Source organism: Brachyhypopomus gauderio, chromosome 15 (assembly GCF_052324685.1).
Source record: "Brachyhypopomus gauderio isolate BG-103 chromosome 15, BGAUD_0.2, whole genome shotgun sequence".
Taxonomy (NCBI): domain Eukaryota; kingdom Metazoa; phylum Chordata; class Actinopteri; order Gymnotiformes; family Hypopomidae; genus Brachyhypopomus; species Brachyhypopomus gauderio.
In genome coordinates, this window is record NC_135225.1 from 18,031,095 (window position 1) to 18,044,198 (window position 13,104).

The 13,104-nt window shown below is 49.3% G+C and overlaps 1 protein-coding gene across 2 annotated transcripts in view; it reads left to right on the top strand.

The window, feature by feature from the left end:
• The first annotated feature begins 623 nt into the window (after positions 1 to 623).
• nrg3a (neuregulin 3a) overlaps positions 624 to 13,104 on the top strand; it is a 257,130-nt gene continuing 244,649 nt past the window's right edge. For both annotated transcript variants that reach the window (XM_076974131.1, XM_076974132.1), the window contains exon 1: positions 624 to 2,774. In XM_076974131.1, coding sequence (XP_076830246.1) covers positions 2,078 to 2,774 — 697 coding nt within the window. In that variant the 5' untranslated portion in view covers positions 624 to 2,077. The remainder of the gene's footprint in view (positions 2,775 to 13,104) is intronic.

The window sequence follows — 13,104 nt, forward strand, 5'->3', positions numbered from 1 at the left end:
TGACAGCCCAGGACCCTGCCTTTCTCTCATCTCTGTGATGTCAGGGAGAGGGGAGGGGCTTGGGGAGTGAGTGACAGCCCAGGACCCTGCCTTACTCTTATCTCTGTGATGTCATGAAGAGGGGAGGGGCTTGGGAAGTGAGTGACAGCCCAGGACCCTGCCTTACTCTGATCTCTCTGATGTCAGGGAGAGGGGAGGAGCTTGGGCAGTGAGTGACAGCCCAAATGAGAGAGACACTGGCTATTTAAAGCACTCCAGTCCCTCGGTTTGTTATACAGCAGAGCATTAGTGTGGGTCCCTGGTGCACCCTCCGTGTCTTTTTCAGACTGCCTCCCTTTCTCTCCCTCTCTCTCTCTCTCTCTCTCTCTCTCTCTCTCTCTAGTACATATGCTTCCTAACAGCATTCCTTGTCTTCCTCACTTTTGCCCTCTGTGTATTCTTGACCTCTTTCCCTCTCTTGCTCTTTTTCACTCTCTTGCTCGATCTCCATCCTAATTGGTGGAGAATATCCCCACTACAGAGCAGGTGCAGCTTCCCCCTCCTCCCTCCCTCTCTCACTTCCTGATTCGTCTCTCTCTCTCTCTCTCTCTCTCTCTCTCTCTCTCTCTCTCAACCCCGCACACTCCACGCTCCCACACGTCTGTGCCTCCTCTCTCTCTCTCTCTCTCTGTCTCTCCTGGACTGTTGACTGGTCCTCTCCTCCTCCCGTGTCATCATTCCCAGGCGTGTGGGCAGCCGCTGTGAGCGTCAGTGCAGGAGAACCGGCTCCGTCTCAGAGGAGCTGACACGCTGCACCGGGACGGCAGCCGTCCAACCAGCAAACAGCCAGACGAATAATTAAGAATCTCGAAACCAGGATCAGCCGGGGAGATCCGGAGGAGAAGGAGAGCTGGGCTCAAGCACTGTTTTCTCTTCTTCTTTCTCCTCCCTCTCTCTCTCTGCCTGCATCCAACACTCTCCCTCCCCCTCCCTGCTTCTCTCTCTCTCTCTCTCCCTCTCTCTCTCTCTCTCTCTCCCTCTCTATCTCCCTCCCTCTCAGTGGCGGAATGTATCGGTGGGCTAACTGGATGCTCTCCGCCGTTCCGCGCTGCATTTAACGCTCGGCGAGGAGGTAGTGTTGCGTTCGGGAACCGGACGCCGCTCAACTGGGAGAGGACGGATTTACCGCTCCGCTGATCTCCTGGGCTCCCCTGTCTGGTCCTCCACTGCCGGATCGTGCTTCTCCCGCCGGCGAGCAGGAGCGGGTCCGTCTCACCCAGCGGCGCTGTGCGGATGGCGTAGTTATCTGCTGGAGGTTCAGCCAGGGACGCCACCACCGCTCGCCCGCAGGAAGCTCCGACTCTCAGGGACGTACGGGGCTGACTCAGCGAGCGCTAACGAGACCCACGGATCGAGACGGTGAGAAACAGGAGAGAAACCGGAGAGAAACGGGAGAGGCGTGAACACCGGGCTTTGTGACGGCTTTTGAACCTCCCCGCTAAAGAAGTATCTCCATGAGCCGTAAGGCGGGTATGGAAGAGGGGGCTGGCTTTTGGGCTGGTGGTGTGTGGGACAGGGTCAGTGTGTGAGGGGGGAGCTGAGGCGCCAGACCAGTGTTCTGCTGGCCCAGAGCTGTGAGCGTCCGTACAGACACATCTGCCCTGCGCATTCCTCCCGCCTCTCTCGCTCCACCCCTCCTCCACCCTCCGTCTCCACACCCCTCCGCCTTTCCGCCGCTTTGCCCTTGGAGTCGGAGAGCCGTCTGCTTTTGCCTCCTCCTGGAACTGCGCTGTGAGGATTGTCCCGTGTCGGAATCCTGCCGGTCCTGGTTCTGCCTTCCTCCGGGATTCTACCGGGTGTGTGCGGGTGTGCGCGTGTGAGTGTGCGAGTGTGCGTTTGTGTGCGTTACGGCACGTCTGTCCTGTTGTGTCGGTGAGTACCTGCGTGAGAGGGTGTGTGCCGTAGTTGTCGTGGGTTTCTCCTCCTTTTCCCTGTTTTCGTTTTCTTTTCTTTTGTTTTTCCCCCGTCCTGATGGCCGGTTGCCCGGGTGACCCGTGCCCGCCGAGCGCCAGCGCGAGGGGTTAAACGTCTGCGCGGGATGGGCGAGATGTCGGGATCGATGGCCACCTCGGAAGTGGTGATCCTGGAGGAGCGAGAGGGGGGTGGGGCCGGCAGGGGGCGGGTCCAGGCGGAGGCCCCGGCCCGTCCGGCCGCCTGGCGCTGGGCGTGCTGTGGCGTGTGGCCACGCCAGCAGACCTGGCTGTGCGCCGTTCCCCTCCTCATCGGCTTCGTGGGTCTGGGCCTCAGCCTCATGTTGCTCAAGTGGATCGTGGTGGGCTCGGTCAGAGACTACGTTCCCACGGACCTGGTGGACGCCAAGGGCATCGGCCAGGACCCCATATTCCTATCCAAGCCCAGCGCTTTCCCCAAGGGATCCGACACCACCACCAGCACCACCACTCTGTCGCCGAGTGGGCCGGGCGGCTCGGCCGGCCCGAGCTTCACCACGACGGTGCGGGGGAGAGTCCGAACTGGGGCCCCTCCAAACACGCCGCCCAGAGGGCCAGGGGCCTCCGGCAGTCAGGTGACTCAGAAGAGCCCCACCCAGCGCTCGGGCCCACGTGGCCCCGCCTCTGCAAGCACGACCACACCCTTCTCCACTGACTCTGCCTCCAGCCCCTCCCCCTCCAACCCTACTGTACTCAACGACTCCACCCAAACATGGACCCGCGAGCAGTCATCCACGGAGAGGGCCAGCACCACACCCGCTCGCACCCATGGCAACCGCAAAACACGTGAGTCCTTGGCTACTTCCTGTTTCTGTGAGCCGGTGCCGTGGGGGGGGCGGGGGGGACATGTGGTTTGTTTTGATCCGGTATGGCATTCTGTTCAATCTGTGCTCACTGGAAGTGTTATTCAGTAGCGGGTTACAATGGCTTACAGATTTTCACTTCGGCATACAATGTCATGTCAATTTCAATAATGATTTCATTTCCAACTGTCAGATCCAGTAATTGACCATAAGAGATGCAGGTTCTTGGTTTAAGTTTCTCATGAATGTCTGGTTCCTTCTCAGACACTTTTAAATAAATGCGCCTTTTATCTTTAATTTGCAAAATTAAAATTTCATAAATTATGTAGACTGTACGTCAACAACCTGTACATAATTTATGCATAACATCACAACAGGCACGATCCTGAAACTCAAAAATGTGGGTGGCTTTGTCTTAAAAGATTAGTGGTGGCTAAAGGCGTCGGAGCTGCAACGCTTGGGTCTGGTGCTGCTCGGTGTGGGTTCTGACGGCTCCGTCTCTGTGCAGCCCCTCCCTTCGCCTGTTATACACCGAGCATAATATAACACGTTATCTGATTACAGAGCACGAGCGCCGAAGATTTGGGGGTTTAGGTGTTTAACGGTGTAAAGACAATACAGCTTGAGGGATTGAGGTCTCGTTTCGCCTCCGTTTACGCAGCGCCGGGGTAACTTTATGCCGAATACAAAACGCATGAAATCAGTCTGTCCCCTTCTACTCTTACGTGGTTTCAAATGGACGTAGTGTGGAGGTCTTCCACTACATCGCACACATTCATCCAAGTTCAAACTGGAGATAATACTGGACGACACGAGCAGCGCGTTTTCTCCATGTCACCTGCAGCCTCAATTTAAGAAGCTACTGTCTCTCTTCATGTAGTCCATGTCACCAGGCGTTAATCAATGAAATCGGCCGATTTAAAAGGACTGTTGTCAGTAGCTTGTCTGTTATAATAAGAATATACTGCATTTTTAACGAGCGAGAATATCGACGCTGATCAGAGATCGGTGGTGTTGGATCTGAGATTGTGTTCGTGTACATTTAACTCTTTCCTGTACCTTTACGTCGCGGTTAACGGCATTTAACCCCCAGGAGTAATTAGGAGATCAGGTTTGTGTAACCGCCATGCTCAGTTATGTCTTCATTATTATTACCTAAAAACGACTCATGGAGCGGTTATATTTATCTTGGCGTACGGCAGCGAGTTTAGTAATCAGTATTCTCGTTTATATTTAGCAGTTTGTTCGGTGTAGGAACAACGTGTTTGCGTACATGAAGCCCCAGAAGGTGAAACGACCTTTGGAGGAGTGGAGAACTTCGGTCCGGCTTCTCCTTCTCCACATAGTTTAACTAGATGCCTTCCGCGTGACAGCGTGAATATTGGATCAAAATGTCGCGCGAAGACTGCAGCACTGCATTACATCACTCTGTGCACTTTATCCAGATTAATTTACCATCGCCCCAGCGAAAAAATGGCCCTGCTGTTCAACGGGAAATTTAATCCACTGCTACTTTTCCTTTTGGAGAGTGTTCTTCACTATCAGCATGCTCAGCTTTGCATGTATTAAGTCGAAATTAGGGATCCCACTTGCAGAATGCCATTTTGACTAAAAATCATGGTTATCCTTTAGAATCTAAAGGATGTTGAGAATGGATGTGACATTGGTGCCCAAATCTATAAAAGCATCTTTAGGCTGAATCCTGAGCAAAGTGATTAAGGTCTCACATGCCACACAAATAATTAGTCAAAGGATGAATTCAGCTCCATCTCTGCATTGTGCAAAGGTCAGTGGGGCATCACAGAGATGAATCCTTAGGTGCACACATACTGATCTTGGTGTCACTGACACACATACCTGTTCTGCCTGGCCCAAAGCACGGACGTAATTTTGGGGGGGGGACGGGGGGGACATGTCCCCCCCACTTTTTCAAAAGCCAGCTTTGGTCCCCCCCAGTTTTTACGGTTAAAACCAAATATTTAAATAGCTACAAATCCATGTCCCCCCCACTTTTGAAATCAAAATTACGTCCATGACCCAAAGTGCTCCAGGAAGAGTGGAAAATGACCCAGCGACCACGCTGAGGGCTCATCTCGGAAAAGTCATTAAGCATTTCAGAAAGAATCAATGGTATGAGGAAATATACAAGAACTTTGGTTTTCATAACTAACAGGCATATATATATTTCAGTTTCCAGAAAGGTCTTTGGAGTGTTACTGTTCTGGGTTTGAATCTTTATAGCATTACTGCTCTGGGTTTGAATCTTTATAGTGTTACTGCTCTGGGTTTGACTCTTTATAGCATCACTGCTCTGGGTTTGAATCTTTATAGTTTTACTGCTCTGGGTTTGAGTCTTTATAGCATTACTGCTCTGGGTTTGAATCTTTATAATTTTACTGCTCTGGGTTATAAGCCAGTTTGAAAACAGCAGAAGTGACTACACTAAGTTTACAGTCATTCTGATGGTTCATGCGGGATTAATGAGTTATGGCTACTCTGGTTACTCTGATGATATCTGTGGCTGATCCTTGATGATCTACAATGCATGTCAGTATGTAATTCCAGTTGGAGTACTCATTGTATCATTATGATATCTATGTTGGATGTCAAATTTAAATCCTTAGTCCTTAGAAATTAATGTTAATATAGAATAGAATAACTTTATTGATCCCTCACATGGGAAATTAAGTATGTATTAATATGTATGAAATTGGTATGAAATGTAAGTATGATATTAATATGTATTTTTATTTGTTTCTCAAAAAGCATACAGTGATGAAATGACATGAGTGTCAGTGGAGGGTGTGACACTAACACTGCTCTTATTGAATCGCTATACAATATATATATATATATCTTGATACGTCAGTGTGATGGAAGACATCACATTGCGTTATTGCAGTGGTGTCAAACCTCATTCATCACTGACTTCAGCTTTGCGTGGTTTTCAACTCATTCGATGCTTCAGCACACGTGACTTAGCTAGTGGTTTGTTGAGTTGAGTTGCTCTTCGGCTGCTGTAGTTTAACATGCGTGCTGACGACGTGACCTCAGTAGACCTCACGTGAGTTGGGCGTGAAGGATTGCTCACCAGGATTATCCCAAGTACGTGGCTATAAAGGCGCTGGATTCGGTTCTCACATCAACATAAATGGGTCAGCTTGGCTGCGTGTGGCAGTGATGTTTCCTTTTTCGAGTTGAGTGCAACTTAATGACGATGGATTTTCCCTTTTGTTTTGTAACATTACCGTGATTAGGACGATTAGCCTGTAGAAATAGATCCTGTTTCTATGGATTAGTTCATGTCAGTTACCACCTGCCTCTACACACTATCCATTAACCATGCCTTTGTCTTTTTAGAACCAATGACACCCGTCATCGTGGTTAGCTGAGTATACCACCAGTTCATCACCACTGCATTATTTGACCTGCTAAGACCCCAAATTTGTGTATAAAAGAAGGTGATTTGTTTGTCACATCTCTCTTCTCTCTTTTAATAGATGGCAGTAAAAATGCCCGACTGCAGCTCCATTAGAGTTTAATTTCACGATGGGACTGTCTCAATAAAACTTAATGTCACTTTGATTTATCCTTATGAGATGTCCTAAGGAGAGAAAAAGCATTAAACATTAATGCAGAGAAAAAGAAACATCTTCAATATGTAGAGGAGAACTTGAATAATTGACGAGGGAACCGCAGAAGAGAAAAGGGAAGAAGAAATGTGTGATGTCTTGAAAAGCCACCGAGGAGGTGGGGAGGGGTTGGGGGGTGCCATGAAAGAAGAATTTGCACCTCGAGGTTTTTGACTCGTTTTGATAAAAGCCAAGTTGGTGGAAACGGGACGACGTCGACAGAGCAAACATTTCTTTAGCTGCTCGACCGCTGGAGTTCAGGCGCGACCACACGAGAGTGCAGGGCCCCAGTCGTCTGAAGGATGAAAGGTTACAAAGGGGCTTAATGCTAGTGCGCCAGTCAGAATCTTTCCGCTAACGGCCTCGCGACGAGCAGCGCGCGCTCTTACATGGCGGGTTCCATTGAACGTGCGTAATGTTCCAACGCACTGAAGCGCGAGCCATTACATGATTTTTCTAAGAATGTGACGTACGTTCAAAGAGCAGCGCAGATAACGAAAGGATGATTTCCGTGTAATGTGTTTGCTTTTAACATATCCATCGACTCAAGTCTTTACTGAAAGGTTTGAGCAGCACTGGTTGGGAACCATTAAACCTACCCTGGTTTGATTTGCTCCAGCAGACGTACCAGCTAATAAGTACCGTTCTTATTTTCGAATAGATATTTTGATAAATTAGACACTCTTGTTTGTGTTTCGGAGTAGCAAATGTGTTTTGCGGGATCTTGAGTTAAACGCGCGCGGACAGAAGATGTATGTGCTGTTTGTAAGAAAACAATGAGCAATTTATCCATTGCGCTCGAGGCAAACGGGAACGGAAGGAACTTTGTCATCATTACCTCGAGTTTAGTTTCTGTCACAGAGTTTGTGCACCTAGATCAGTCATATACGAGATGATTATAGGCAACATTTTATAATAGAGCGTTCATTCGTTTCAATAACGCAACGGCGTTCACTTAGGGTATTCCATTTGCCTAACTTTCAATTTACTCCATGTTTCGTGTCACATAATGCAGTTCTGTTGCATTTATGTTGCACTTGCAGCGCCGCAATAATGAGTAATTAAAGTGATCATAAAATCTTGTTAAACTTGAAATATTGTCCATATGTATGAATCTGATTTGAAATTAGAATACAGTCCAAGCGGTCCAGACATTTATTGCCAAGCATTAATACACACGGTTCTCCTCTGGTGCTGCGCACGTGTCGCGCCCTTCCTTCTCCTCGCGCTCTGCCAGACTCCTCTGAACCGTTTAACATCTGTGCACAAACAAACGTCAGGCAATTTGAAACGCTGCTGTGCCCACTGCCAGGGAGCTTGTAGCATATTACTTTGTAGGGGGGGAGGGGGGGGTGACTGACTGACCAGCGTGACGAACAAGAACTATAAACTTCGCCCAGTCGCTTCGTTGGCGCTCAGCCAGTCGGAGTCTTCCATCGCAGGACACGCTGCCACGCGCGGCTTGTTAGGACTAAGACGAACGAGCATATTAAGAGCATATCGCGCATAACGGCACGCGCCCCAACAAGGCCCCGCCTCACACTTTAATGTTCACTGATGTTGTTGGGAAATGGATAAACGGGTCTTTCATTAGGGTTGCTTAATTATCGCCGAGAAGCGCCGGGTACTTGCCATGTGTGTTATCCATTCATTTAGCGAATCAGATAATTATTTCTAATTATTTATGAACCTTTTGTTTAATATTAGTTGGTTCGATTTACTGTGTATTAATGTAATTCACTTAAATCCGAAATCAAATTTCTCGTGCTCTTGAGAGTTTTACCACTTCGGCTGAACTGTAACAGGTTAAATCAGGAATATTAATCTGTTTTTAAACAAACACACTGCTTTTGATAATGCTGTCCTTGTCGTTCCGTTCCGTCTCTCGCGCTGTTTGCGCGTGACCTACCCCGCCAGTGATATTACCAGAGGGGTGCGCGAGCCTGTTATGAGATATTGATTGACGCCTGGGATCGTGCCGTTCTGCAGTCTGGCCCGAATGGACCGGCTTTAATGCACGAGCTCTGATTAGACGTAACCGGCACAAACCGAAAGAAGCGCTCGGCTACGCCATGTAGACCGCTCGGTCCTCCTCGAGTTTCTAAGTCGGTTCGCAGTCTTGTGCCGTTGCGCGACGTTTCAAGGACATAAACACAAGTGTTTGTTTTCCCATTTCGCGCTTGAGTATTTTTTAACATGTTTTGCTACGACATCGCTGTTCGGCAGCGCGCGACAGCACGTCGGTTGTTTCTTTGAACGGCTCGTGGCCCATCCCATTTCTCCGCACGCGTTAATTTAATGGGTTCTGGAAATTGAATCGAAGGACGTGATCCATTCACGTGTTCGTTGAAAAGTCCCAGTTGCGTTCTTCCAGCAGCTGGAACAGCCCAGCCAGTGGCGCGCGCGGAGTTAAAGTGCGCTTCATTCTCTCTCGAGACGTTGTGCCTGTGTACGAAAACGCTCGCTCTCCTCTGGCCCAGTGCTGGCTAATCTGTGCCGGGTGCTCCTTCGTTTAATTCTCTCATGCTTATCACCATGGTGGATCTGTCACAGGGACACTGAACTCGAGGATATGACATCGCACTATGACAACGAGCAGCCAGCAGCCTCGCACTTCAGATGGCAGATTAAGGAGGAGGACACACACACGTACACACACACACACACGTACACACACACACACACACACGGACAGACACGTACACACACACACACACACATGGACAGACACGTACACACACACACAGACAGACACGTACACACACACACACACACAGACACACACACATGGACAGACACGTACACACACACACACACACACACAGACAGACACGTACACACACACACACACAGACACACACACATGGACAGACACGTACACACACACAGACACACACACATGGACAGACACGTACACACACACACACACACACACACATGGACAGACACGTACACACACACAGACACACACGGACAGACACGTACACACACACACGCACACACACACGGACAGACACGTACACACACACAGACACGTACACACACACATACACACACGGACAGAAACGTACGCACACACACACGGACAGACCCGTACACACATACATATACCAACCCACACATACATGTACAGTGACGTCTGAGTAAGGATGATGAATGCCTTTAACTGGATGGTGTTAGTAGGCCTGGGTGCGTATATGTTATGTGCGTAGGGCCAGTAGAGTCACTGTGTTGCCAGCTACCTACTCCGTGTCCAGGGGTATTCTGGAGTGGAGGTCCTGCTCTGCTGCTGGTCAACCTCAGCCGGCTGCCGGGAGCTTCTGCCTGGTCTGGGTCCAATCCAGCACAGGACAAGCAGAATCAGACCTAAGCTTTAATTACAGAGATGCATTTCAGGAATTACTACCCTGGGTCAGAGATGACTCAGCTAAATAGCATAATGGGAAAGATCCGTATAATATGGACAAATACCTTCTTAGCGTCTTCCCCGATCTGCAGTGCTGCACCCTGTGGGTGTTGGAGATCTGCTCTCGTATAATCCTGCTTATGTCAGGGTGAGAGAGAGAGAGAGAGAGAGAGAGAGTGAGAGAGAGAGTGAGAGTGAGAGTGAGAGTGAGAGTGAGAGTGAGAGTGAGAGTGAGAGTGAGTGAGAGTGAGTGAGTGAGTGAGAGTGAGTGAGAGAGAGTGAGAGAGAGTGAGAGAGAGTGAGAGCGAGAGCGAGAGAGACGGAGACGGAGACAGAGAGAGACTAAAGAGGGCGAAATGGCTCCGATGGCACAGGGATCAGGAGCAGATAAGTGGGAGGTTTAAAGGAATGGTTCTGTCAAAAATGTTAATGTAGCTAACAGTGGATGAATGCAAATAGCCACTTAATAGCATTATGCAAATACGCTTTATGCTAATTGGCAGCTCTTGGCTTCCATTGATTGTTAGCCACATTAGCATTGGTTGGATGGTTTCTTCCGTGAACGAATGAACAAAGATGAAGCAACATGGCATGAGTTTAGGCAGCCGTGGTTCAGTGCTGTGGTCTTAGCTGTCTGTCCAGCCTCATTTGCTTTCTCCCCACTGCGTGAGTGTGGCTCCTTCATAAACCCGAGCTCTAACAGAACTTTAACGAGTCCTTTCACTGTCTGGGCCACTTCCCAGGGCCCAGAGGTCACGTCTTTCAAACACCGCTGCTTGGCTTGGATTAGAAAAGGCGGGTTTTCATCTCATAAACCCATAGGCAGAGTGAACGAATGTCACCACATCGGTAATCTCGTGCTCTCACTGAAGTCTGTCAGAGATACGTGATCTATGGAGGAAGGGTGAACCAGCAGCCCCATGAACCAGCATGCCCCATGAAGAACTGGTGTAGTGTCCAGCCTCCAACGTACTGGACTTGTGGTTAAACAATTGATCTGCCAGTTCTGCAGGTTTGGATAATAATGTGCCACAATGTCAATGTGACTGCAACAAAGGCAGATTCATAAGATCAATAATAACTCACTAAGATTACTCGTTAGTAAGACTGTATGACTGTGGCTGTATGACTGTAGCCTGTATGACTGTAGCCCGTATGACTGTAGCCCGTATGACTGTAGCCTGTATGACTGTAGCCCGTATGACTGTAGCCCGTATGACTGTAGCCCGTATGACTGTAGCCCGTATGACTGTAGCCCGTATGACTGGAGCCAGTATGACTGGAGCCCGTATGACTGTAGGAAGGAATGCAGGACCAGTGTGCGGTGTGAGTACACAGGACATGATGGCGGTCCCGTCCGTATTTGACTGACTGCCAGTCATAGAGGGAGGGACTCTCCCTCATCATACGTGTGCTGTCCAGACACTATGACAGTGAGAAAAAAGTCTTGCGTTTTTAGCAAGAGAGGCAAATCTCTTCTTCATCATCATCATCTCCCTACAGGACAGCAGCTCGCCACACCTGTTCCAGCAGGATCGATAACCTCTCCCCGATAGACACTGGCAGCTAAAAGGAAAATGGCTGCTCACTCGTTCAGAACAGCAGCGTCGCTGTGCCTGGTCTCTGTCTGACTGACAGCAGGGAGGGCTGGAACGCTTCAGAGAGAGAGAGAATGAGCGAGAGATGAAGAGAGAGAAATAGAGAGATGGGGGGAGAGAGACAGAGAGATCTTTTATTTATGAGTCCTGGTGAAAGATGCCAGTGGTCTTGGTATTGCAGACTCGTGTCCTTGCTGCTGGAGGGAAGCTAGACTGTGTCCCGCCACGTTGTCCTGCAGGCTGCTCGTCAGGACATTACCGGGATCCGTCCTGCTCCTTCAGTATATGTTCATGAATATGTGAACTAATCTCCCTCTCTCTGACGTTCTCATATCTTGATTCTATCTCCTAAATCCTGTATGAGCTGGAAGTTCTGCGCTGGTGCGGTGTTGTTTACCTGAGCCCGTCGTGTGGGGAGTGTCGTCTGCTCTCCCAAACTGTCGCTCATATGGGGGAAGTGAGAGTATTATCCCACAATGCCCTTCTTGTAGCAGTGATCACCGCATCAAGCACAGTCGTCCTGGCAACGGTGCCACCACAGCTATGGTCATGGTCAAATTGTGCAGTTTAGCGGTGGACGGCTCTGCTCAACGTTCAGCCCTTATTTTACTACAGCTTCATTGAGTAGATCTTTATTATTTATTATTTTTTATTTTGTTGTAACTGCACCCTTTTGTAACTGCACCCTTTTGTAACTACACCAGTGTGTGCCGGGGCAAATGTGCTCCACCAGGGGGCAGCCAGGCCTCCGCCACTCAAGCCTTTAGCTCGTTTAGCTTTCCTTCATAGAGGGCAGACCCCGCCTCTCACCCTCGTTAGTCCCCCCCCCCCCCCCCCCCCCGTGAACCTGCCTGAAAACTCTGACCTGCGGACAGATCCGGGGCGTTACCCTGGGAACGCGCGAAAGTGTGATGTATGATCCCGAGAAGCCTGCACTGCGCTGGTCGTGTGCGGCGGAAGAGTGGAACAGGCGTGCACGTGTAAAAGTTCGCAGCACGTGCCTGTGTGCCGGGCTAAAGTGTGTTAAAGTGAGCTTGGAATGATTTATGCCCACGTCCGCCGTTTGAGTAATGAACTTTCGCGGCCGGGTATATGTGTGCTGCGTGCATGTTTGTGGGTGTTTATATGTGTGTGTGTGTGTATGTGTGTGTGTGTGTATGCATGTGGATGCATGTGTATTTGTGTGTGTGTGGAGGAAGGGCTGTTGTGGGTGCAGACACCAACCTTCTTGAACACCAGTGATTTGTATTCTCTGTGAGCCTCCGTGAGTTGTTTTCCATCTCCAGTAATCCTCATGACTTCATTTATGACGGTTATCTTGGAGCGGCCAGTGTGATCGTTGAAGTGTGGTTAATGTTAATCTTCTCTTCGTAGCTGATGTCAGTCAGTGTATTGGACCGCCCCCAGAACTGATATTTCTGGTGCTTGTGCAAGTCTTCCTATCAGTCCAGTTCAAAGCCTGTCGCTGCTTTGAATGGCGCTTTGCTCGTAAGCGCACTTCATACTTCCCTTTGATCTATGCAGGAGGGCCTGCTTAAAGCTTTTCTAGCGTACGTTACCCAACAGGACTCTTGTGTACCTCATTCATGTCTCATGAGAAAATGAAGCATAAATTGAGACTTTTTACCTGAAATGACATGACGGGATTTTGATGGAGGTCTAGGGGAGGTGGTTTTG